This window comes from Rhinopithecus roxellana, chromosome 11, assembly GCF_007565055.1.
Source record: "Rhinopithecus roxellana isolate Shanxi Qingling chromosome 11, ASM756505v1, whole genome shotgun sequence".
In the NCBI taxonomy this organism is placed as follows: Eukaryota; Metazoa; Chordata; class Mammalia; order Primates; family Cercopithecidae; genus Rhinopithecus; species Rhinopithecus roxellana.
The window spans coordinates 52,397,388-52,423,827 of record NC_044559.1 but is presented as its reverse complement, the minus strand read 5'-3'; the positions used below and the strand labels follow the sequence as shown (position 1 = coordinate 52,423,827).

General features: G+C 61.3%; 1 protein-coding gene across 2 annotated transcripts; it reads right to left on the bottom strand.

Annotated features, from left to right (window-relative positions):
* Positions 1 to 251: 251 nt before the first annotated feature.
* On the bottom strand, positions 252 to 24,874 carry PWWP2B (PWWP domain containing 2B). 2 transcript variants are annotated; one of them, XM_010359848.2, is made up of 3 exons: positions 24,258 to 24,874; positions 15,435 to 17,098; positions 252 to 1,055 (listed from the first exon to the last, which is right to left on the bottom strand). In XM_010359848.2, exons 1-2 carry the CDS (start codon positions 24,776 to 24,778, stop codon positions 15,451 to 15,453), a joined length of 2,169 nt encoding a protein of 722 aa, XP_010358150.2. In that variant the 5' UTR covers positions 24,779 to 24,874; the 3' UTR covers positions 252 to 1,055; positions 15,435 to 15,450. The 2 variants fall into 2 exon arrangements, with proteins under 2 accessions (XP_010358150.2, XP_030797144.1); XM_030941284.1 differs by having other exon boundaries at positions 15,738 to 17,098; positions 24,258 to 24,873.
* Positions 24,875 to 26,440: the final 1,566 nt, after the last annotated feature.

The window sequence follows — 26,440 nt, the reverse complement described above, 5'->3', positions numbered from 1 at the left end:
CAGCCCTCCTGGAGCTGAGGGTGGTGGCCAGCATTCCCCCTCCTGGAGGCAGCGAGATGCAGCCGGTGGGGGCATCACCCCAACCCACGCGACATGGGCCCCACACAGCAGTGCCCAGGGGACTCGGGCCCTGTCAGCCCCGACAGGGACAAACGCCTGCGTGTGAACCGTGGCCGCACAGGTCACAACTTCAACAACTACAACATAGGTTTCTTTTTTTTTTACATTTAAACAAAGAAAGAGCAGATTAATTTTTTTTCTTTTCTTTCTTTATTCTTTTTGGTCTTTAAAGTGACAAACAGGAGGAAAAGGAACACGCTCTTACAAAACAGAGCAAGTTTATTTTCCTTGTACTGTTGAAGCCTGGTTTCCCAGGGGCGGCCCTTGGCCTCCTCCACACAGTACTGGTCACTCGTAGCAGCATCTGGGGGACAGGTGGCCTTGCAGGCCAGGTGCTGGGTGCCCAGCGGGCCCCACGCTCTGGGATGCACTTGGAGTGGGAGATGGCGGGCAGGTCCCCCAGCTCTCAAGTGCACAGAGACCCCGCACCCAAGGGCTGGGGAAGGACCCCACACGTGCAATTGGGTTTTTCTGAAGCCTGCGGGAGACCAAGCTGAGTCTGTGAGACGGCTGCCTCCAGGACACTGCGAGGCGGGGACAGCTGCCCACACCAGCCGCTGGGCGAGGCCGGGGGACCAGGCCTGGTTCCTCCATGGGACCCCAGCAGGCGAGGCAGCAGGCGAGGCCGGGGCGGCAGGCCCAGTTCCTCCATGTAACCCCAGCACGTGAGGCAGCAGCAGCCAGCAAGTCACGAGTCCCGACTGCCTCACGAGCCAGGGCAGCCACAGGCTGAGCGGCGGGAAGAAATATACTCAGTGAGCCGCTGGGCTCAGGGCCATCCCTTCCCTGAACACACTGCTGGTCCCCGGGAGACCTCACACCAGGCCGACCACCACGCCCAGCGGGCTCTGCACGCAGCCGGCCAGAAGGCTCCCGCGTCCCTGAACGCAGGCCGGAAGCTCCAGGACAGCAGGTGCGCCCTCATCGTCGGTGACCTTGGGGAAAGCAGAAAGAGGCAGAGGTTTAACTCACGGTCGAGTATGGGGAACCAGCCCTTCAAGGTCTGAGCACCAGGCCAGGGTGCCCCGGAGGGTCTGAGGCTCACCCGGAACCCCCAGCACCCCCCAGCTCCCACCGGCCCTCCTTCCCTCAGTGCCCACAGGTCGGCCATGCTGGGGGAGAGTGCAGAGTCTTCCATGATTGGGGGCTCAGCCCACAGGACTCGCCCTGAAGTCCCACAGTCCACAGGCCCGACACGCGGGGCCATAGAGAAGCCAGCGAGCCTGGAGCCTTGTGGCCTCTTGGTGGGGGCTGATGGCCATGCCTGTGCCAGGCTCATGGTGTGGAAGGACCCCCATGCATAACTCTGAGGACCCTCGTCTCGCACTGATGGCCCCGTGGAGACCTAAGCCTGGGGGTGTCCCATGGTGGGGAGGGAGGGCTAGACCCTGAGGGGAAAACCCTTTTCCAGATCTGTGCGGAGCCCCAGGTGTCAACCCTGCTTCCATCGCGTCCCACCTGAGCCCACGCAGGCCCTGGATGGCCACCTCAAGCAGAGAGACCTGGCGGGGACAGACGGTCCCCTCAGCCCCACAACCCAGGGCCAACCCTGGGCCCTGAAGAAAGCAGCCCCCCAGATCCAACAAACAGAGGGCCAGACACTGTCAGCCCCAGTTCTCCACCAGCTGGCGGGTGGAGAGTGCAGGGACAGAGAAAGGAGCGGAGCCTGCAGAGCCCAGGGCACACGGGACCACGCCAGCCCCGCCACTCCTCCTGCCAGGAGGAAGGCGCTCCATGGGCCCTGCCTGACCACAGCAGAGCAGGAGGGACCTGCCCCTGTCCCAGCCCCACCGAGAGGCCGCTGCCACTTCTAGTGCTGCGCTCGTGGAAGCCCTGAGCTGCCACGGGAGAAACTGCAAGCGCCCTGAGACCGCCAGGCTGTGAGGAAGCCCAGCGGCACGTGGGGAGGCCTGGAGGGCACCTGCAGGCGTGTGGTGCGTGAGAGTGAGGGTGTGTGAGAGTGTGAGTGTGAGAGGGGCTTCTTTCTCCTCACGTTGGGCATTCTTGAGTGACAACACTAAACAATGTGAAGACCAAGCACCAAGCCGGGATGAACGCTGCAGAGAAGAAAGGGCTGGCAGCGTCTATAGTCCTCTACGTGGATGGGCTAAAATCATTAATATAAACACCAAGTCTTAACCAAACATTGTGAGTGTGTGAGTGGATGTGTGTGTGTGATTGTGAGGGGGATGTGTGTGTGAGTGGATGTATGTGTGTGAGAGTGGATGTGTGTGTGATTGAGTGGATGTGTGTGTGTACGTGAGTGTGAGTGGATGTGTGCATGTAAGAGTGGATGTGTGTGTGAGTGGATGTGTGAGTGGATGTGTGTGAGAGGGTGTGTGTGAGTGGATGTGAGTGTGTGAGTGGATGTGTGTGATAGTGTGAGAGAGTGTGTGAGTGGATGTGTGTGGATATGTGTGAGAGTGTGTGTGTGAATGGATGTGTGCGTGAGTGGGTGTGATAGTGTGTGCGAGTGGGTGTGTGTAGATGTGTGTGAGTGGATATGTGAGTGTGTGAGTGGATGTGTGTGAAGGTGTGTGAGTGGATGGGTGTGATTGTGTGAGTGGGTGTCTGGATATGAGTGAGTGGATGTAAGAGAGTGTGTGTGAGTGGATGTGTGTGTGTGTGAGTGGGTGTGATTGTGTGAGTGGGTGAGTGGATGTGTGAGTGGATGTAAGCATGTGTGAGTGGGTGTGTGAGTGGATGTGTGTGATAGTGTGTGTGAGTGGGTGTGTGAGTGAATGTGTGTAAGTGTATATGTGTGTAAGTGGATGTGTGTATGAGTGTGTGAGTGGATGTGAGAGTGTGTGAGTGGATGTGTGGTGTGTGTGGATGTGTGTGATAGTGTGAGTGGGTGTGTGTGACTGGATGTGTGTGTGAGTGGATGTGTGTGTGAGTAAATGTGAATGTGTGTGAGTGGATGTGAGAGAGTATGTGAGTGGATGTGTGTGAGTGGATATGTGTGTAAATGTGTGTGAATGTGTGTGAGTGGACGTATGCGTGTGTGAGAGGTGTGAGTGGTTGTGTGAGTGGATATGTGTGTGTAAATATGTGAATGTGTGTGTGAGTGGATGTGTGTGTGAGAGTGTGTGAGTGGGTGTATGTGAGAGTGGATGTATGTGTGAGTGGATGTATGTGTGTGAGTGGATGTGTGAGTGTAAATATGTGAATGTGAGTGGATGTGTGTGAGTGTGAGTGGGTGTGTGAGAGTGTGTGTGAGTGGATGTGTGTGAGTGGATGTATGTGTGTGTGAGTGGATGTGTGTGTGTAAATATGTGAATGTGTGTGTGAGTGGTGTGTGTGAGTGGATGTGTGAGTGGATGTGTGTGTGAGTGTGAGTGGATGTGTGTGTGTGAGTGGATGTGTGTGTGTAAATGTGTGAATGTGTGTGAGTGGATGTGAGAGTGGATGTGTGTGGGTGTGAGTGGATATGTGTGTAAATGTGTGTGAATGTGTGTGAGTGGACGTATGCATGTGTGTGTGAGAGGTGTGAGTGGTTGTGTGAGTGGATATGTGTGTGTAAATATGTGAATGTGTGTGTGAATGTGTGTGAGAGTGTGTGAGTGGGTGTATGTGAGAGTGGATGTATGTGTGAGTGAGTGGATGTATGTGTGTGTGAGTGGATGTGTGTGTGTAAATATGTGAATGTGTGTGTGAGTGGATGTGTGTGTGAGAGTGTGTGAGTGGGTGTATGTGAGAGTGGATGTATGTGTGAGTGGATGTATGTGTGTGTGAGTGGATGTGTGAGTGTAAATATGTGAATGTGAGTGGATGTGTGTGAGTGTGAGTGGGTGTGTGTGAGAGTGTGTGTGAGTGGATGTGTGTGAGTGGATGTATGTGTGTGTGAGTGGATGTGTGTGTGTAAATATGTGAATGTGTGTGTGAGTGGTGTGTGTGAGAGTGGATGTGTGAGTGGATGTGTGTGTGAGTGTGAGTGGATGTGTGTGTGTGAGTGGATGTGTGTGTGTAAATGTGTGAATGTGTGTGAGTGGATGTGAGAGTGGATGTGTGTGGGTGTGAGTGGATATGTGTGTGTGGGTGTGTGTGAGTGGGTGTGTGTGTAAATGTGTGAATGTGTGTGTGAGTGGATGTGTGAGTGGATGTGTGTGTAAATGTGTGAATGTGTGTGTGAGTGGATGTGTGAGAGTGTGTGAGTGGGTGTGTGTGAGAGTGTGTGTGTGAGTGGATGTGTGTGTGTAAATATGTGAATGTGTGTGTGAGTGGATGTGTGTGTGAGTGGATGTGTGAGTGGATGTGTGTGTGTGAGTGGATGTGTGTGTGTAAATGTGTGAATGTGTGTGAGTGGATGTGTGTGTGTGAGTGGATGTGTGTGTGTAAATGTGTGAATGTGTGTGTGAGTGGATGTGTGAGTGAGTGGATATGTGTGTGTAAATGTGTGAATGTGTGTGAGTGAGTAGATGTGTGTGAGAGTGTGTGAGTGGATGTGTGTGGTGCGAACAGGAGAGAGAGCCTCTTCATCTTCCATAGAAAAAGCACGTAACGTCTAAATAGAAAACGCAAGCATCAAGCAGCAGTAGAAGTACGTCGTCTAGAAATACGAAGGTGAATTCTTGTCATTATATACTGCATGTGACCACTCTACTTTTAAAAATTGAACATATATAGTAAGACTGACACAAACACAAATCAAATAGAAGTTGCATTTTGGACCATCTCCCAGTCACGTCCGAGGGGGCACAGGAGGCTGAGGGTCTCCAGAGAGAACCAACACAGCCCTGAGCAGTGGAGGCCCCGGCTCTCCCCACGCTGGCCCCCAGGCAGCCCCTCCGCTCGGGTGTGCGGACGCCCAGGACCCACTCTGTGCCTCCCTCTAGGGAGCCAGTGCAGGGGCAGCAGGCGGGGCTCAAGGAATCCTCTGCCAAGGCCCAGCCTGGCCTGGGGGGTACATCTGCCTCCCTGGGCCTTCCAGCACAAGGCCGCACCAGGCCCAGAGAAGACCCCAGGGCAGGAGGGGTGAGGGAGACCCTGGGACACTTCCTCCCAGCTGCCCTCAGCTGAGTTCAGCTCAGTGACATCGACGTCCCAGAGCTATGGTCCCTTGGAGCACACGGCGGTGAGGTGCCAGGCGGTGGCCGGGAAGGGGTGCCTGTGCCCTGCCTCTGTCTGCATGGGTCACCATCCCAAAGGTCAGAAGAGGCCACCGGTTGCAATCACAGCACATCACACACAAACAGGCTCAGTCCCTCACTTGGCGGCCGCCACCCCCAGGTGTCCCAGGCTCAGGGAGCCGACCTGACCCCATACAGGAGCCTGACTTTGGGGTGCACAGGAGGATCCCCATTTCCTGACCTCTTGTGTCCTAGCTGCCCTGGGGGCTCCATCATAACCTCCTCGCCCAGAGCAGACCCAGCCCCAGGCCCCGTCCCAGGAAGCACCCCCAGGGTCGGGGGAAGCCCTGGAGTGTCACAGACATTGTGCATTCTCCGCTGTCCCCAGAAGGACTCACACCACGCTGCTGGGTGTGGCAGGGACTGACTCTTGCCACCACACAAACTAGAAAGACCTTGTAGGGCCCCGGCTTGGGAGACCCTCCAACCCCAGGAAAGCTGGCTGTCCAGTCAAACGGAGGGACAGAGGCTGCCAACCCCAGTTCTCCACCAGCCCGCAGGCAGAGAGGGAGGGGACAGGGAAGGGAGTGGAGCCTGCAGAGCCCAGGGCACAGGGGACGATGCCAGCCCTGCCGCTCCTCCTGCCAGGAAGGGGGCGCCCCATGGGGCCCTGCCTGACCACAGCAGGGCAGGAGGGACGTGCCCCCATCCCAGCCCCGCTGAGAGGTCGCTGGAGGGACCTGCCCACAGCAGGTCCTTCCCTGCTTTCGGAAGATCCTGGCTTTCCCGGGCTCACGAATGCACCCCTGTGAGCTCTGCCTCTGTCTCCACAAGGCCTTCTCCGTGTGTCTCCAAGTCTTTGTGCCCAAATTTCCCTCTTCTCATGCAGGCACCAATCATTGGATTTAGGACCCACCCTGATCCAGTACGACCTCCTCTTAAGTTCATTCCATCTGCAGTGACCCTATTTCCAAATAAGGTCCCACTCACAGGGACTAGGGTGGACCTGAATGTGCCGTTTGGGCGACATGATTCAACCTACTGCCCCACCCCAAGATGAAGCAATGGAGACCTGGTGGGCAGTACCGTCCCAGGGCCCAGGACAGCACTGTGCACTCTGGCACTCGCAGCAGGGACATCTGTTTAAGCTGTGTGTGTGCAGGTGTGTAGGTACAGGAGTGCGCATACGTCCATGTGCAGGTGCATACACAGGAGTCCACGAGCATGAGCAGGTGCAGATGTGTGAGTACAGGGTTGTGGGCATGTGTTCATGCGTGTGCATGTGTGTGTGTGCATGCATGTCCATGCATGTGTGTGTTCATGAGTGTGCATGTGCATGTGTGTGCGTTCATGCGTGTGCATGTGTGTTCATGCGTGTGCATGCATGTGCATCTGTGGACATGCTAAGCAAGAACAAGCAAAAAGCCAGGATCCCACAGAAGTGGAGGACTCTGATGCTTCAGGATCCGAGCGATGAGTGAAAAGCAGAAGATGGACTAAATCCACAGAGAGGCCACTGACCACTGAGATGCCACGAGCCGGCAAGGGGTGGCAGGAGAGGGTCCTGCCCCTGGAAGACGGCCTGGGGTGCAAGCAGCATCCACGCAGTCGGTCAACGTGCACGTGCCTCACAGTCCCACAGAGCCCAGGAGGCTCTCAGAGGCCCCACTGACACGGTCCCCAGCCCAACACCAGCTGAGACCTGCCAGGGGCACCGACAGTGACTCCTAAGCAGAGCCATGCATCAGAGCCTCCAAACCACGAGGCTTCACTTTCTAGTCCTGGAATAACTTCCTCCGACCCCGCAGATTCCGTATGGGAAGCTGAACAGTTCCCTGTGAGAAACGTTCGCCAGGATTAGAGCGGCCACACAAACGCATTCCTACAAATACCGTTTTCCATTTCTCAGAAGGAAGAGGCAGCTGTGATAAGGGCAGCCTGAGCCACCTGCTCCACAGCTGACAGGGAGGAGGAGGCCGACCCGAGAACTGCAGCGGCTCCACCTATGTGCCCTGCCCCCGGGGGGTCCCTCCCAAACTTCTAGGGAGTCACCAGGCACTGTGCACAAGACGGGTCAGGAGGAGGGCTGTTTGGGGCGTCCGCAGAAGCCACAGCAGGTGCTGTGGCACTAGCGGGGTCCCCGCCATGCCTGGAACCTGCTCTGTCCACCCCTTCTAAGGCAGCATTTTAGGGTTTGAAAGAGGCTCGAATCAAAGGCAACTGTGCTTCCCTGAAAAGAAACGCAGCCCCGGGAGGTCATTAAAACTGTCCAAGTCCTTCTCCATCAACAACAGCATAACCTTTGGAAATGTCGGTAAACATCCATCAGCCACTATCCTCATTAGAAAAATGCGTAACGGACCTTGGGAGGAAACAGCCCGGATGGGCCCTTTGTCCCGAACAGCAGCAGTGGCTTTCGCAAGGGCCTTCCCTCTCCCAGCAGCAGAGACACGGACTCCAAAGCCGGAGCAGCACTGGCCGCTCCTCACGTCTCTCCTACTTTCCTGGCGTGGCCCTCGCTCATGGAGCTGAGCTCAGCTGCTCCACGTCGCTGAGGCCTCAAGGACACGAGGCGTCCTCAGGAATCTGGAGGCCTTGGGGCCCCACCTGCCTGGGAGCCCGCAGAGCCCTCACCTGGACATGGGGTCGGAGTCTCATGCTCACCTACCTCTCTCCCACCCCACTGTGTCTGAGGCCCCAAAGACACCAGCACCTCCCTGCCTGGGCCACGCCTTCTCCATGGTGAGAAAGCTGGTGGCTCACACCCTCCCCACAGCTTGTTGGAGAAAAGACTGGGACAGCCAGAGTCCCCCGAGGGAGCTGGGTGTATCCCACAGCTCTGCACATCACAAGGAGGCGAGGGGCGGGGAGAAGCAGCCGGCGTGGGGCCCTGCTTAGGCTGGAAGCCCGGAAGGACGACCGGGCCCTGCCCAGATGTGGCCACGGGAAGGCCGGGGAGACCAGGATGGGAGCAGACCTGGGGCCGTGGAGAGGCCCTCGGAATCCTATCACAGCGGATTTTAAAAAACGAGGAGTCTCTAAAAATAGAAAGTGAATGAAACGAAGATGCCGAAGTGCGTTCCGAGGTCATGACTTGGCCGCAGAGAGAGGGTGTGACACAGCCCAAAGGGCCAGACCCCAGGACAAAAAGATGGGCAGGGCAAGCTCAGGCATTCGCTTGCACCACCCACCAGGACGCCTGCGGGCACCCTCCTTGGTGGGTGGTGTCAGGGTGTTTTCTTCCTAACCCATCATACTGTATCATAATAATATTATATATATTATTTCAGTAATATGTGACATTATATTGTTATATTTTAAATATTTTACACACCTATATTAAATGTTGATATACATATATTAACCTTTACATCTATAAAATGGATCATGTTAACATTAAGAGTCAAGATTTCTGGCATCAGACACAAAAGTGAATCCCAGCTGTGTCGACTGCAAAGGTTTCGAAACCGCAGCGGCCCCAGGAGCAGCAGGAAGCGGGGCTCCCAGGAACGTGGCTGCCTCAGGCCTGAGCCAGAAAATGCACAGTGAGCCCAGATGACGTGGCACGGCGGGGGCAAAGCCGCCAGCAGGCTACTGTGGTCACCACAGGACACGGATGCTGGCCTCTGTCAGCTGACCCAAGATGGCACCGTCTGAGCATGGACAGAATAGCGCTTGGATGGATCGAACCTGACTGGATATGTCAGCAAGCACGTGCACTTTTATGAGACACACGCTCAGGAGGGACTCCTCGGCCTCGCTGGAAGGGGCTGGGGAACCAGCCCCCGCATCTGCCCTGGCCTCCGTAAGAACTCTGCAAGCGGGGGGTGGCCGCAAGTCTTGGTGCAGTGCCACTAAAAGCTGGTAAGGAAAGAGGTTTTTTTTGCAAGAATTCCAGTGAGTAAATGAAGACCAGGGCCAGCACCAACGGTGGGCAGAGCCCCAGGGTGAAAACCTGGGTGAACCTGAACAGATTAGGCTGATAACCCCAAGCCTACAGCCAACCCCAGGGTCTCCAGCCAACCCCAGGGTCTCCAGCAGAGAACAGCCTCCTGCCGGGCAGGAGCCCCCACTGCCCCTAAAGGGGTTCTGACGAGAGAACGAGCCCCATGGTGTGGAGGAAGTCCCACCCCTCCACTCCCAATCCTCTGACACGAGGCACATGCCCTGTCCAAGGTGTCGAAGCCCGGTGAGGTCAGGGGCGAGGATTTGGAGCTGCAGGTGAGACCCAGGAAGCAACTAAGACGCCTGGCAACAGGTCCACATGGCATTAGGGCATCTCACCGGAGGTGGGCACAATGCTTGGCTTTGAAGGCACGGATGGGCAGGGGCCTCCAGCAGCGTCCCCCGACACTGGGAAAGTCCCCCAGGTCCCAGGCACCTGACCCCCCGAGAAGCAACTCCAAACTCCCTGGCACCTGCCCGCCTGTCCCCCCAACACGGCCTCAATGCCCAAGTTGCTGGCCAGGAGGAGGCGGCAGGGACCGGCTGCAAGGCTGCTGGGAGCCAGGAGGTAGGGTGGTGCCTGAGCCCCTGCAGCAGGCTCAGAATTATAGGCCTCTGTTTCCTTCTGGAACAAAATAATTACAGCCTTCACGTGGGACCTGAATTCCCTGAAATCAACGCAGGGAAGTCAGCAGGGAAGTGGGAAGTCAGCAGGGAAGTCAGCAGGGAAGTGGGAAGTCAGCAGGGAAGTGGGAAGTCAGCAGGGAAGTCAGCAGGGAAGTGGGAAGTCAGCAGGGAAGTCAGCTGAGAAACCCGTCCTTGGAAGCAGAAGAGCGTTTTTATTTAGAGTTGGAGGAAGAGAAAAGCAAGTTTTGTGCAGGAAGCTCAAGGATGCTGTTCTAAAAGAAAAACATACATCAGAAGCCAAACCCTGGAGACAGCGGCGTTGCTGCTTCTGCCCCAGAGACTCCAGCGAGCACCACGCTCTTCCAAGTCCCGGCAGCTGCTCCTGCCGACTCAGCACTCCAGTGCCGGGCAGCTTCCTGATTATCATCTTTATTTCCCAGGAGAAATCAACATTATGAAGCTGAAGGTCAGAAGTGGCCCATGCTGCCCCCATAGCCTGTGCACCATGGACCTTTCTGGAGCAATGAGCCCCTCCCTCACCCCCACAGACCCCTGAGCTGAAGCCCATCTCTAACCCTGCTCCCTGGGATCTTCCCTTCTGTCAGACGAGAGGCTGGGGTGGACTCTGGACTGTGCCCACACTGCCCACACACACAGCACTGGAGATGCGGAGTGAATGAGACCAGGTGCTCCTCGTCCCGGGAGCCTGGGAACAGCACCTTCTGCGACATGGTGTTTGCGATGTGATTAAATGAGGATTTTGAGATGAGCAGCCCCTCTCGCCCTATCTGCGGGTCCTCAGATGCCACCAGGGTACTTTGAAGAGGCAGAGGCCTTGTGCCCATGGAGGCAGAGCCTGGGGCGACGTGGTCATGAGAGGGGGACGTCTGGACCCCTAGAAGTTGCAGAGGCAAGAAAGCTCCTCATCCGGAGCTGAAGGTGCACAGCCCTGCACGCCTTGACTCACGCTCCTGACCCCCAGAGGCGCGGGAACAAACGCCTTGGTCTCAGGGCCCAGTGTATGGAAGTTTGTTACAGCAGCTACAGGAAACTCACAAAAGACAAGGATGACCCCAGGGACACGGGCCGTTCCGTAGCGCAGAAGCCGGTGCTCCCAGCTGCTGACAGAGGCTGTGCTGGGTACATCCCCGAAAGTCTCCTGCCAGAGCAGGAGGGGAAAGGGTTGGGCCCCTGGACCCGTCCAGCCTGCACTGTCTGGGAACCTGTGAAATCTCCCCCTTGCCCAAGAGGCCGGGACACCAGGAGAGCAAGTCCCCACTTCAGGGAGATGCCCAGCTTCTAGTCTGCATGTCAGCGGAGCACGGCCTGCCCCGGCCACGACAGGGCAGAGCAGGAGGGGCCTGTGCAGGACCAAATGCCCCTGTTGGCCTTCAGAGCTCCCAGGACCGGATGTCCCTTCGGCCCTCACGGCTCCCTGAACACCAGGCAGCCCGCCGCCCCTCTCCCATCTGTAGTGGTGCTGGGGTGCAGGGCGGGCAAGGCCCCGAGCCCCTCAGGTCCTCCCCACAGGGCTGGCCAGTGCCACCCACTCTCCGCCACCCTCCCTCCTGCTCCCGCACAGCGCACACGTCCAGTCACCTGTCATCTCCACCCGCCTCCGCTACTCTGAAGCCTCTGCCTCGAGCTGCCAGTCTGTGGAGCCTCCTGACCCCGGCACTGTCCTGGCCCAGGTCCCCCCAGTGAATGCGGATCCCTGCCCCCAGCCCCCTGCCTGACCCGCCTCTGAGCTTTCTCCTGAGATGCCTCCAGCCAGGCCTCAGGCGCCTCCCGAGAACTGGAGGCACCCCTGAGGGTGGGGCCCCATCAGGGCACAGACGGTGACTCCCCTAGTTCCAGGAGTGACACCTGCACACCGCCCAGCCTCCCCCGTCCCCCGCCATGCTCCCTGTCCTCACAGCTGGATTTCTTTTATTTATTTGTAAAGCTATCAGATTTTTTTAAAGTTTCGTTTTATTTTTAACTGACAAATAATAACAAGACCATCTCACTCCTCTGTCTGTAATTATCCAACAGCACCCACAGTCTGTGCTTTGGCCCACCAGGCCCTTAGTCAGCCTCTGCCCACTTCCGCAACCCCTGGAACATGTCCTGCCCTCCTCCTGCCTAGAACACTCACCCCCACCCTCGCCCCATCAGCTTCTGATTAGCTCACCATTCAGAGCCTGGCTCCTGCCACCTCCTCCAGGAAGCCTTCCCGGATCCCAGTCCAGGCCAGGTTTCTCGCTGGATGCTCTGCTTCCAGCCCCTCTTCCCTTCCTTCTCAGCAGTTCCTGTGCGTGATTATGCACTAATTTGGGAAGTGGTGATTCACAACCCTCCCCATTCCGCCCCCCCTTCTAGCCTGGGTCCAGTGGAGTGCTTGGCCCTCAGCAGAGGGGCGGATGGGTGGTGAAGGAGAGACCAGGGGAGCAGAGAGAGGACCCTGAGCCTGGACGGGGGCAGGACCCCGGCCCGAGGCCCCGGGGCTCACACTGGGGAGGAGCTGCCTTCCCCTCTCAGGCTCGGTGGGCCCAGGCAGCGGTGGGGTGTGGGCGAGATTGCCTTCTCTGTGTCCCCATTCCCAGCTTCACGACAAGCCTGGCCAGGCAGCTCCTGCTGGGCCCCTGACTCTGCAGGCCCAGTGCCTGTACCTGATGCAGGAGGCTGCTCCCAGGCACCATCACCCCAGAGCCTGGTCTCCACCACCTGCCCCTGCCCCGGACCTCAGCTCTAACCCTAGGGGATCCCTGTGGGTGTAGGAGTCCCAGGGAATGGCATCTCCTGCCGGCCTGAGAAGGCACAGTGGTCACCTCCAAGGGCAGCAGCCACAGGCCATTCACAGGTCCCAGAGCCGGCCATGGCCACCAGGGTGGAGTGCCGCTCACTCAGAGGCGGGTCCTGTTGTCACCCAGAGAGTGGTGAACGAACAGGCTCAGAGGTGTCAGCTCACTAAGACTGCAAGAGCAGGTGACCAGCTGGGACAAGGCCCGACAGCCTCTCTTCCTGCACAGGAGGCCGGCCCAGCCTCGGCGAACCTGGGTCAGGACCTCACATGGAGGGGTGCCCAAGTGTGCCACACAGCCAGGCATACGTCCTGGCGTGGCCCCTGCTGAGGCCGATGTGCCCGTCCCTTGTGCCAGCCAGGCCGCCTCTTGGCACCGCCGGCCACAGGCCCAGTGCCCTGGCACCCTGTGGTTTGTGGGGCATCCGCCCACCCCTCAGCTGAGCCTCCAGCCCCGCAGCAAGCTGAGAGTGAGGGGCCTCTCACGGGGAGATGCTGGGCTCAGTGTCCCTGCAACGGAGCAGATCTCGCTGTGCCTGCGGTGACTGCTCCCCAACAAGTGCCTCGGGCAGCAGACACCCACAAACCTCAGGAAGCTTCTGGCACCGCCCAGCCGTCCTCGTCCTTGGGTGGCTGCAGGAGCCGCTGGGGCCAGGCCAGGGTGGCCAGTGGGCGGGGACTGGGAGGACGACCTTCCTCAGAAGGCCTCCCTGCCCGAGCTCCAGCCCCCATGCCAGCCTCCTCCTCCCGCCCCTCCCTTGGGCATGGCCACCAGCGCCCCACACCTCACTCAGCCTCTGCTCAGGGAGGTGTACCTTCACGGTGGTGTTGGCGGGTCCCCCTTCCCAGGAAAGGCAGGTACCCCTGCATTTCCCCTACAAGGAGCAGACCAGAGGTGCACTGCTGACACTTCAAAGCAAACGTGTCCCCCAGGGACCACCAACCCCACAGAGGACAGGAGATCCCAGGCCCCACGAGGCACCAAAAACCCGACCAGGCACGCACCACTCTGCGCTTTGGTGCTGAAAGGATCTGGCACCCCCACTCCCAGAGCAGGGGGCTGGTCCTGGCGCAGGCCCCTAGCGCAGGCACTGCCCCCCGTGGAGGCAGGCAAACCCGTCTGGTGAGATTCTTCCTCTACTTCCGGATAAACACAGCCGGCCCTGAGCCTGCAAGACTGCGTCCTCCCGTCCTCCCAGTTGGGCACTCCCTGCCAGCCAAGGCCTCGGGCCTCACTTGGGGACGTCCTGCATGGGGAGACATCATGCCCTGTAAATGCCTGAGTCCAGAACTCGGGGAGGGCCCCCAGGACAGCAGACGGGAGTCCTCTGACCTTCCTCCTACCCCTCAGAGGATGGCGTCCTGGCTTTACACATTCCCCAGACTCAAGCTGAGAGGCGGCGCCCACACCCACTCCCCAACCCGGCACCTGCCCCACCTCTGCCCCAAGGCCCCAGAACTGATCAGAAAAGGGCCTGGTTCCTGGGGTTGGGGGAGCAGCCACGTTTGTGCCTGGCCTCAGGACAGCAAGGCAGATGTAGCCAGGTGGCTGGAGGGAGCGGGTGGGGCCAGGCCAGAGCCTGAGCAGCCAGGCAGCCTGGGGACCCTGGGGACCCTGGGGACCCTGGCTTGACCACAGTGGTGTCTCATCACTGCTTCCACCCAGAACCACAATACGCAGGGTGCAGCAGTGGAGGGGCACCCAGGCACTCCAGTCCCCACCCCCACCGAAGGCTAAGGCCCAAGGATTGTCACCTGGGAAACTCTAAGGCCTCTGGGCAGGTGGCCAGGGCAGACAAGGTCACCAGACGTCACCAAGGCCTAGGCGGAGCCCTGCCCCTGCCCTCTGCATACAGCCCCCGGCCCTGGAATCTCTGCATCCAGGTGGCAATTAGGCCATGGAGCCAGGAAGAAGAGCACAGAGGACCACCAGCTGCCCCCACCCAGAGAGGACTCCTCCCTGGCCTGCCTCTCCTGCCGGGGAGACAGGAAGGGCATCTAGGAGGTGCTGGGAGGCCTCTGGAGCTGGGAGAGCGGCCTTCAGAAGCTCAGGGCAGACAACAGCCCCTCGGCAGGCTCCAGATGCCCCACATAGTGACCCGCAGGGACATGGGTGGCTCCCCCAGCCCCACGAGATGACACCCCCACACCTCCACACAGCGTAGTGCCCCCCAGGTACAGGAATCCACACAAGGCCTGGCTGGAGATTCTACAAAGTGCTCATAGGAGAGGCCAAGAGTGAGACGCTATCCCCAGGAACATGTCCTGGGTCCCCGGCGCCTGGCCACGCACACAGCCTGCTGACAATGGAGTGCGCACTGACCCAGGAGGAAGATTCGGGGGTGGTGGGGGCAGGGCTGGGCCAGTCTGGGGAGTCGAGGTGGGGGCTTCATCTGAGGGTGGGAAGCTCACCTCGCCCTCCCTCCTTTAATGTCCTGGGATGGCCTATCCGTGTGCAGGAGGGAGACTCCCACTCTGATCTTCGGGAAAAGCAGTGAGAGTTTGCTCCCTGCTGACAGGGCCCCAGCCTGGGCTCTCCCCTCCCCAGGACCAGTCAAGCCACATCCCTGACTCCAAACAACTAAGGAGAGCATGAGAATCTCCCTTCTGGCCTTTGAAAAATGGCTGCCAAACACAAACTCACTTTGTGCTTTGAACAAGCACCGGTGGTGACTGGCCTCCTTACAGTGCGCCTCTTGTGTGAATCAGAAGCGCAGATGACATTACCAGTGAGGGCAACCATTTTCCAGATGCCTGGGCCCCAAGCAAGGGAGCTGAGGAGCACAGGCAGCGGCTCCCTGGGCCTCAGGGCTCGGAGCAGAGGCACAGCCTGGACACAGGTGTGAGCCTGGGCCGGGCCGGGGGAAGGAGGCTGCCACTGGCACACTCACCTGGTCAGGGAACCAGTTACGTTTCAAACTGGGTTAAGAGCTCCCTGATTTCCGGGGCCACGTGTCGCGCAGCATTTGCAGCCTCGGTTATAGCTTTCCGATACATCCCCTTCTTCTTACGGTTAAATCTCAGTTTGAAAAATTCAGAGAAAGGGGAGAGTTTTGAAATAGACAAGAACGACGTCGTCGGAGAACCAAACCACGAGACCTTCGCTTCTCGCCAAGACGGCTCTCCGTCCTCCTTCTGGCCGAGGCTGATGTCAAGAACACGCGCCGGCCACCAAGGAAAACCATGGATCTTACCCCACACGATGTCCCCCACGGCCACAGTCCTGCCGTCCTCCGTGATGCACTCCGACACGCTCTGTGTGTGCAGCCTGACTGTCAGGGGTGGCACGGTTTGGGGAGCCTCTCTGGACGCAGAGGGCGCCGACGTGCCGTGGCCAGGGGAGAGGTCACCCGTGTCTGCCGGTGTCCCTTCCGAGCCGGTCGATCTGGCCTCGTCGAGGCTGTCGCTGCTGCATGCCGACTCGCTGGCACAGTCCGCTCTCCCCTCAGGGCAGCTGACAAGAAAAGCCAAGTCCTCACCTCCCTGTGCGCCCTGGGGACAACTCTTGAAGTCATCTTCCTCACCCGAACTTCCGGAAGACAAGTCCCCCAGCCCACCGGCAGGGCCGTCCGCACAGGGCGCGGGCGAGCTAGCCCGCGGGTACCCGTTCAGCTCCTCCACCAGCTCGGCCCGGTACACGGGCTCGTGCTCGCTGTCTCCCAGGCGGTGGGGCTTCAGGCGGATCTTGGGGGGTGGCAGGTCCGCGCTGGGCGGCACGGGCCGCGTCAGTTTCAGCTTGGGGATGGAGGCCGAGGGTGCGCCAGATGGCCGGTCCCGGGACTCTCTGTCCAGCACCTCAGGGTCCAGGCTGCCATCGTCCTGGGGGACCTGCTGGGGACGGAAGGGCTCCAGAGAGCCGTGCACGCGGGAGGGGATCTTGACCACCTCTCCCTTGCCCTGGGGCGTGCTGTAGGAGATCTTGATGACCGGGCTCCGCGGGACCTGCTCTGCCGGTGCCCTGTCCTCCTCTCGCCTCTCCCTCTTGCTCCTCCTGGCCGTGGCCCCAGCCATGGGGTCGCTGTTCTCTGGCTCCTCCGGCTTGCGGAGTTCCCTGTCCGGGCCACTGCCCAGCCTCCTACGGGCCCTGGGCGTGGCTGGGGGTCCAGGGCTGGCCTCCAGAGGGCTCAGCGTGCTCTTGCACTTCTCACAGAGCACCTGGCGCGGCCGCAGGCGGATGGTGCTGAGAATGAGGCGTCCTGGGTCGCGGTTGCGGGACAGTCGCCGCCGGGTGCGCTTGATGGTCCTGGGCGGCGGCTGGGGCACCCACAGCTTGTACGTGTCCCGGAGCCACAGCGGGTGAGGGAAGGGGGCGCCTTCGAAGTATGGCGGGTACGGGGGCAGGCTTCCGGCGGGCAGCGGCGGCACGAGGGGCGGGGGTGGCTCAGGACCGGTGGTCTCAGGGGGCTGAACCCCGTGGGGAGGAGGTGGGGAACCAGGCCCCAGCTGCATCACCTCTGCGTCCCCCTCTTCGGGGACCTGGCCATGGCTGTTGTTGGCGGGGGGTTCGTTGACCTGGGGCAGCAGAGCCGACGGGGGCAGGCCAAAGAGGCCAGACCTGGCAATGGAGAGAGAGAAACCACAGTGAGAAGGGACCCTGGCACACCCACCACCTGCACCCAGAGCCAAGGCCCCCAACCCATGAATGCTCCAGCAGGTCCGGGCAGCGAGCCATGCCCTGAGCCCACGCCCGCTATGTACACCCTGGGCTGGACACATCAGGGCAAGGCATGAGCCTTCCAAAGCCACGCAGCATGTAGCCTGGAGGCCAGCTGCTTCCCTGGCCTGAGAGAGGCACAGAGGCTCCGAATCTCAGTCCATGGCCCCGGGGGACATGTGGGGCCCGGCAGGAATGCTCCCAGGAAGCCTGACCTTGCTGCCTGTGGCCCGTGGCCCTGGGCCCCAAAACTCAGGCCCCTTGCTCACAGCCTCAGCCGTTCCCTCCTCTCCTCTCCGAGGGGCTGGGTGACTCAGGGAAGACCCCGTAGGGCCAGGTAACCCTTCACCCCCCAATGCAAGCCCCTGGAGAATGCCATCCTGCAGGAGCAGGGTTCCAGGTACATGACGTGTGCCTGGGGTGGGGCTGCATGTGGCCCAGGGCTGAGCCCTCTGGAGGTGGCCCAGATGCTTTCAGTGACTCCGAGAGACACCTCATCCCCATCTGCCCACACAACCTGGAAGGCCCTCCCTGCCCGCCTGGCACCCTCAGGCCCTCCCCCAACGGGCGACACGATCTGAAGGGGCACAAGGGGGGGAAGGGGCACGGGGGGAGGGAAGGGGTACAAGGGGGGGAAGGGGTACAAGGGGGGGAAGGGGCACAGGGGGGAAGGGGCACAAGGGGCAGGAGCAGCCACTGCTGGGGGAGCCACAGTTAAGGCCCTGCGGCTGCCACAGCCAGGACACCAATCCCAGGTAAAGGCCTTGTCATCCTGGGACTCGATGGGCCAGGCAGCCTGCACTTAACGGGCAGCACCCAGCACTGTGTGTGGCTTTGGGGGATTTGTCATCAGAAGCCGGTGGCAGCTCACGTCCTAGAGTGCAGGCCACCTCGCTGCACAGACACCCGGCTGCCCCATCATTCTCAAGGCCCAGTGCAACAACATCCCCGGGCCTTCTCCCACCCGAGAAGCCGCTGTGAGCACGTCAGGAAACCAGTCTGGGAATGCTGATGTTACCACAAACCACGGAAGACAGGGCCACGGAGTCCACGTGTTTCCACAGTGAACACGTGTCACTTGTAACAAATGGGATGCAATTTTCAGGACTGCTCTAGCTAAACCAGAGAAAGAGAGAGATGGAAAGAAGAGACAGAAGGGCAAGACAGCACTGCGACTCGCTGGGAGGGCACAGCAGCGGCCTTTGGGCCTGTGAGGGATGAGCATGGGGCGGGGGTTCTGCTCTGTGGTGGGGGGGGGTGGTCACAGTGAGCCCCACCCACCCCATTCTTTTCTGGCCCAGCACCGCTGTGGTGCCTGCAGCCATGGGCTAGCGACGGCAGGAGTGTCTCCGGAGTGCGGGCCAGGCCCCCTGTGCACAGGGTCTCACTGAGCCCCGCAGCAGCCATGGGAACCAGGCTATCTCCAACTCTGATGGGCTGGCACTTCCTCGGGAAAGGAGAGTCAGGCACACGGGCCTAAGGGCGTGATGCACTGAGGCCAGTTCCGGGCGGCACCCTCACCAGCCCCAGCCAGGTGCTGGTGCCAGGACCGAGGAGCACAGACCCCATGCACCCGGGGCCAGCGGGCCACACCTGGCCACTCCAGCGTTTGTGAAGAAAGTTTTACCAGCACATAGCACAGTCCCCAGGCTCCTTTATACACTATCTGTGAGCCAGGCCATCGTGGGGCCACCCAAGCCAGCGACTTTCACTTACAGAAAAGGTTTGCCAGAGTTAAGCCGGAGAAGATGCGCCTTTGCCCAAATCCGACCCCCACCCCAGGGTTCCAGGCTGGTGTCTCCAAGTCCCCTGGTCTCATAGCCAGGACTGGCCTCCACAACCCAAATCAGCAGCCAGTTCGTCATTTTCCACAAGCACTTTGTGAGCATTGAACACAAGCTGAGCATTCTGAGAACCAACCTCGTGTGCTGACACACAAGCACGTCCATGTGCGTGCACACTCCTCACACTGGTGCACACGCCTGCTGGGGCACGCAGGCACCCTGAGCTTCTGGGTCAGCGTGCTTACGGCCCCTTGCTGTTGGGGGAGCCAGGAATCCCTCCATAGGACCCACTGCACCCCATGAAAGGGCCTCAAATGAGGGCAAATGAGGGGATGTTGCAAAGAGAAGGCCCCCCAAGGAGCAGAAGTATCCCTGCCAGAGGACAGTGGCTATGACAGTCAGAGGGAGGGGGCAACCCTGCTAGGGCTGGGGAACATGGCACCCTGATCACACGGGGTTGTGGACTGGGCTGAAGGTGCCAGGAGCCTGAGGAGGGCCCCACAAATGGAGCCAGCCCCACCCCTTGCCCCAGGATCTTTAGCCACAGGGCTGGGGTTAGTCCCCCCCAGGCAGATCAAATGGGTGGGGAGCAGCCTGCGCTTTGCCATCCCCTTTGGGACCCTGAGTCACACCTGCATCAGTGCCCAGGGACCGGACAAGCCAGCCCTGCAGAAATGGCCGGTGACCCTGGCACGTCAGGCAGCCGTACTTCCTTCCTGGAGCTGCCGCCCTGCCCAGGCCACACCCCAACGCACTGGTGGGTAAACAGGGTGGGAATAGCTCACTCCCCAGGCTGGAATGGATGGGGGAACCCAGCCCCTGGGATCTTGCAAAGCTAACAGCAGGGCCGCCGGGCTGCTGGGACCTCGGCTCCTGCCCTGCTTGAGCAACCCCATGAGATATAGATCACAGTCTTCCCATTTCAGAGTGGCCGGTGAGGCCGGTGAGACCAGGGAACATGCCTCCAGGTTGAGCAGGTGGGTGCTGGCTGGGGTCTGCTGCCTCCAGACATGAGGATGGTGCTGGCACAGGAAGAACCTCAGTGGCTCATCCTGGACCCTGGGATGTGAAGAGTGGTCCTTCTGGAAGTGCACAGGTCCAGTGTGGTTCCCCACACACCCACCCCTAGGGACAGGGCCCCGCAGGCCTGGCTGTGCCCCGCAGGTAACACCGAGCCTGGGCAGGTGGGAAGATGAGGTGGCCCTGGAGCCAGATGACCCTGCTGGGTCCAGGCTGCCCTTTTAGAGCCACCTGTTGGGCCCTGCCTGTGGGGAAGAGGACATGTGAGGGGCCCCGTGAAGTAAGCCTCACGCAGCATCCTTGTGAGCTCAGGGACAGAACAAATAACCGTTGCTTTGAGAAAGGGCTGGGGAAACTGAGGCAGGGGTGAGATGCCCAGGAGTCTCTAATTGCAGAACAGACCAGACCCCAAAGCAACAAGTACCACAGTGCCATTCCTAATGGTACAGCAGCGCCCCAGCAAGGACATGGGGGCCCTGGAGACCAGGCCTGAGGTCCTCAGCCAGACACAAGTGGCTGAGCTTTAACTCGGCCATGGCGGCCCGAGGGCCTTGCCTGGATGTCAGCCTCAGCCAAACTCCCAGAAAGGCCCAGGCCTGAAGTCTGCCCGGGGCCGTGACCGGGAGGAGCACAGCCCTGGCTGCCTGCCCAAGCCCCCTGCACTCACCGGCAGTGCCTCCCCACGGCTTCCCCATTCTACAGACCAGGGCCACGAGATGGCAGATGCCCACATGGCAGCCTCCTGTCTGCCCTCCAGGGCCCACATTCATCCTGGACCTTCCTTCCTTGCTTTCTGATGAGGAAAGGCCACCCTGTTGTGGCCTAAAGAGGTAAGGAAAACGTGGCTCCTGGAACAGGAACAGGCAGCCTCAGTGCAGCCCAGGACAACCTGAGTCTGGCACCCAAGACCTCGGCTGTGCTCCCGTGTCAGTCTAGAAAGCGTCTGCAGTCTCCCCACAGCCCTGCAGACACCCACAGCAGGACAGCATGTGGGAAACAGGGTGGGCGGGTCAGGCCTGCAGGGGGCAGTGGGGCCTCCTGGGGCCACCTCTCTCAGGGGTTAGGGAAAGCAGGCTGGCAGGGGAAGCCACAGGCTAGACACCAGGGGAGCACCTCCTCCAAGGCCTCCCAAGCGGAGCCTGCCTCACCCTGTGGGCACTTGCCCCAGGATCTCCAGGGGAGAACAGGTGGGGCCAGGTGGCCACGGCCAGCCCAGGTGTCCTGGACTCAAGGGTTTATGAGCCATCAGCATGGTCCCTCTCTAAGCCCTGTGGGGCTCCCCAAGTAGCACAAGGCCTGGTCCCCACCCCATACCCTCCTTACCCACTCACTCAGATGCCACCCCCTTGAGACACTCCTAAGACCAGCCATGCTAGCCAGGCCTCCCGGTGCGCTGGCCTTCAATGCACTAGGCCTGCGTCCCTCTCCCTCCCCAAGGGCAGAGGGCACATCCCCTCACCACTGCAGCCCTGGCCCGGTGCTCCCGCTGGGTTGTTGAGTGAATCATCCCAAGAGCGGCCCCCAGCAGTGGAGCCTCCACCTGGACAGGTGAGCCCAGGACAGAGCTCAGGGTGCCCTTCTGCTGGGACAGGCAGTGTCTGGGTGTCTGAGCTAGGGTGTGGCTCACAGAGGACGGTCCCCTGACCTTTCCAGCAGTCTGTGTCTGGAACCATAGGTAACCCACAACTGGGGGAGGCCGATAAATACCAGCTCAGAGATCGAGCCAGGCGGCCCTGGGGGCAGGCCAGCCCTTCCGCTCTTGGAGCCTCGTCTGTCCTCAGCCACCCCTCAGCCAGGGCCACCCCACCGAAGATCCTCAACTGCAAGTATACACCTAAATCACCCACAAAACAGTGCAGGTCAGGGCAAGGCTTGCGTCATCAGCGCTCTGAAAGAAATCACCACATTGGTCCAGACGCGGGGAAGATACTGGAAGCTGCCTGCTCCGGGCTCAGCCCACTTCCTGGCACACAGTAGGTGTGCAGTGAACTCACCCGGATGTACACGCAGGCTGATACTCAAGAGAATCTTGCTTCAGATCCCATGGCCTTCCGGCACAGGCCAGGCAATTCCACCCACCTGCCAGGCCCCTCTCCCCTCTGCTTTGCAAACAAGGGAGATAATGCCATCTCCCAAACCGGCTGACAACAAACGCCGGCTGCTGAGCCCACCTCAGGCCTGCATCCTGGCGCCTGTGTGAGCGGGGCCGCCATTCCCATGGGATTGCTCTGAACAGGTGCCTGGCTGCCCGCCTCCTGCGCTCAACAGAATCTGCACAACGCCGGTTGCGCTGGGACCCACAGGTTCCCTGAGGTGGGCGGACACCTGTCACAGGGCTCCCAGCAGCTCTTCCCTACGAGTCAGCACCCACACTTGGGGACTGGGCCTCCACTGTCACACGTGAGGGATAAGGGCGGGCACCACACCCTGACAAGAAACTGTCACCTGGGGAAGGCAGGTCAGCACCCTGTGGTCCGAGGCAGGGCTGGAAACAGGAGTCCTGAGACTCAGAATACAAGGGCAGAGAACCGGCCGGAGACTCAGGCACAGGGGAGACAAGGGAGGGGGCAGGGGTCCTTCCAGGACAGCCTCAGGACTGAGGGTCCTGGAGAGAACAGCTGGGAAAACTCAGGCACAGGGACAACGAGGGAGGGAGCAGCAGTCCTTCCCGGACAGCCTCAGGACTGAGGGTCGGGGAGCCTGCTCTACCTTCAGATTCCCCACAAGGACAAGGGGGCCAGCCCAAGGCAGCAAGGGCGGCTGCTAAGTGGCTGTGCCCGCAGAGGCCTAGCTCCAGGCTCCGTGGGCGGCTCTGGTTACAGCTGAACGTGGCAGGCAGGGTTGACACCCATGCATCCTACAGCTGCCAGTTCCCACGCCGGGGGTCCCATCGGGCCTGGTTTTTTCCACGAAGTGCAGGTGGTGGTGTAGATTTGCAAACCAGGTTAGCCATGGGCCTCAGGGAAGAGAGCCCAAGGCCACTGCAGATATTCTCAGCCTCCCTTGTCTTGAGTCAAGGAGCCCAGGAAATGGGGCGACCCGCTGCTGCTCGTGCCCCTCTCCAGGGAAGAAAGGCCAGACAAGGTGGTGCAGGTTTGGCAAGGGTGCGGCCCTTCGGACCAGCACCGAGCCCAACCCTGCCTGCTGGAGGAAGCTGAGACTGACGGTGGAGGGGATGGCAGCTCCCAAGTGGCGATTCTGCAGCCCCTGAGTGTCGCTCCGTCCTGCCCGTGCACTCCCAGCGGTAGCCCACACGGAGCGGGCAACAGCCACACGGGAGCCATATGTTAAATCACATGACTTGTGGATAAATGGCTTCTGGCACATCTAATGAAGAGATAACGTCTGCGAAATAATTGTGGAAGGAACACGGTCCTCTCTGCTAATTCATGTCACTGGGCAAAAATCTGGGCTCCGCTGATGGAAAAAGTTGGGCCTTTACAAGAGGAGCCTTTTCCTGCTCCCAGTTTCAAAAGAAAGCCCTGCAGGAGCGCAGGGAGGCCACAGCCTGATTCATGCCTAATCATTGATCTGGCAGCGACAGCTCCCTGCCATGTGACACGGTGTCCAGGAGGCTCATCTGCACTGCATGGGTCTCTGCAGCCGGTGCACAGGTGTCGCTCGGGGGAGCCGCCCCGCCCTGCCCTGCGCCCCCCACCCAGGAAGCCAGGGCTCCCAGGGAATGTACCCATAGCTCCCACAGCTTGTACCTCTTTAGGTCCCCATGACTCAGGGCTCCCTGGCCTGAAACTGTTCTTAAAATGCACAGCTGGGCGCAACTGCTCTCCCTGAATCCAAACCTCAGCCGCGGAGTCACTCCCAGCAGCCAGGGGCCCATGGCCTTCGACAGGGCACCCCCACCTGTGAGTAATTGCCAGGGCAAGGCCACGGGGCATCTGACCCTCCCCCGTTTTAACGACAATTCTGCCAACAGCTGAATTCAACAGTGGGTCTGAACAAAGAAAAGTGCGTTAATTATGGCAGATGTGTGGAGTTCCGGGACCCCAGTCCCGCGCCCCCCTCCCGGGCCCGGCCCAGCGCCGGCCCCGAAAAGTCGCGACGACTTTGAGAACCACTTTCGCCCCCCGAGTGGCGGCCGCGCTCGCGCGCCCGGGAACCTGGGCTCGGCAGAAACCGAAAGCTGGCGCCAGGGTCGCGCCACCCCCACCCCGGAGGCGGGTCCCGGGTCTCCGGGCGGCGGAGGGAGGTGTCGGGGGGGGGACCCCAGGGGTGTCCCGGCCCGCGCCCCCGCTCACTTTTTCGTGCAGTCCAGCAGGATCCCCGCGAAGCTCCGCTCGCCGCAGCTCACCGTGACCACCAGCGCGCCGTTGACGACCTGCTCCACCCGCACGGGCAGCCGGCAGCCGGCGCGCGGCTCCATGCTCCCGCCGCGTCCCAGGCCGCCCCCGCCCCGCCGCCGCCGCCGCCGCCGCCGCCGCCGGGTCAGCCCCGCGCGTGACGCCGCCCCGCGGCCGCCTGACGTCACAAAGCTCCGCTGGGGCGGCCGCCACCGCCGAGCCGGGCCGGGGGCGCGCGGCCGCGGGCTCCGCTCCCGGGCACCCCGCCCGCCGCCGCCGCCGCGTCCGGGGAGAAGCCGCGCCCGCCCGCAGAGCTCGGCGGCACGCGCGCTGCGGACCCCTGGGGTGGAGAGGGGACTGCGCCCGGGCTCGCGGCCCACGCTGGCCGGGAGTGTCCTCCGACTCGGGAGGACCCGAGAGCCACGATCTTGGGGGCGGCGGGGGGGACACCCGCCCTGGCCGGAGCCCCGGGACTCCATCCCCCGACTCGCCTGGCTGGGGCCGGTCCCGGGCCCCCCTCTCCCTCCGGACCCGGCCCTGCGCCCTCCCTCCCTCCCTCCCCGGTGGCCCGGATCCCCCCGCCTGGGTTCGGCCGCCCGCGTGTCCCGGCAGCGCCCCGCGCAGGGCTCTGGTGGCCCCGTGCACTGCGGCGAGGAAGTCCCGGGCGGCGCGCGCAGGAAGCCGGGGCGGGCGGAGGAGACGCGAGGCGCCCGGGGGCAGCGGCCTAGTGTCGCCCTCGCCGCGTGGGGGACTTGACACTGGGTCGCCCCACTGGGCTCGGCGCCTCTCGGGCGACAAGCGGGCGCGCGCCCGGCTTAGGGTCACCCTGCGCGCCTGGGGGTCGCCAACGCCGGGGCCCGTGGGGTTAACTCCGTCGGGAGGTTCCCGCGCCCAGGGGCCAGGCGCGCCTCCGCCAGTTTACAAAGGAAACAGCCTCCTTCCTCGGCGGCAGGGGCTCCCCGACTCGCGGGCGAGGAGTGGAAGGTGACGGCGCCGGACCCCCTCCCCCCGGGACCCCCGCAGGGTCCCGGCTCCCGCGCCTTCAGGCGTCAAAGCCCCCGAATTCCTCGAGCACCAGCGCGTCCGCACCCGGCTCAGAACGCAGGGGCCCGGCCTGCTGCGGTGACCTTGGCCCCGGGCCGGGCTGGCAGCTCCTGACGGGGCCTGGAGGCGGGGCGGGGAACCGCGGAGTTGTCCCGGCGACCCAGCGCCGCGCGGCACGGCTCCTCCCAGCCTGGGCATGGAGGACCACCGCCCCTGTTGCCGCTGGGGTCTGTCGGGCGGCTGGCGCCGCTCGACCTCGCCCTCCGGCGGCCGCACGGCAGAGGGAGCCTCAGAGGGGAACCAGGGCGGACGGAGTGAGGGAGCCCGCGGGGCCTGGGGCACCTGGCGGTCCCCGGTAGAACAGGGGTGGGGACCGAGGCCAGGGACAGTCCCAGAGGAGGCCTGGAAGCCCAGCGAGCGCGTGTCCTCTTCTGTGTGGCCTGGGGCTCCCGCCAACACTAAGCCCTTACTGGGGCCTCAGGCACCTCCAGGCGCCCTAGCCGCCAGGCCTGCAGAGGAGCCTGCCTGCTGTCCTGCCCACAGGCCTCTGCAGCTGCCCCCTCCAGGGGGTGGGGCTGACTTTGGAGGAAAAATGCCAGGCAGCAGGGACCCCCTCGCCACCCTGCTCGGGGTTGGGCTAAGCTGCCATCCTGAGGCTGCCCACTTGCTTGGCTCTTCTTCCTGCCTGCTTGGAGAGGCCTGCTGGGCACTGCCCTTTCTGAGCACTGGGGACTGCCAGGGCGAATCAGCTTTCAGGCTGCTGGGTCCAGCATGGGGTGGGGTAAATGCACAGGGGGCTGTATGTAGGTGAGGGGATCCAGAAAGAGTGTCAAGGGAGCACCAGCATCCACCAGGGCCTCACCAGGTGGGCAAAAGCAATGGCTTCCGAGGTGGGAGTGGGAGTGGCCAGGATCCTCTGCAAGGTGTCTCCGTGCGCATGGGGCTCCTGGTGACTTCCCATGCTGGCAGGAGGAACAGTTTGGGGTGGGCTGAGGGACCCACTTGTGGACTTGCTGGGCTTTAAGAGGGACCGAGGCTGGGTGGCGGCAGGCAGGACGGGGGAAGAGGGTTCTGGGGCACAGAGGGCTGGACAGATG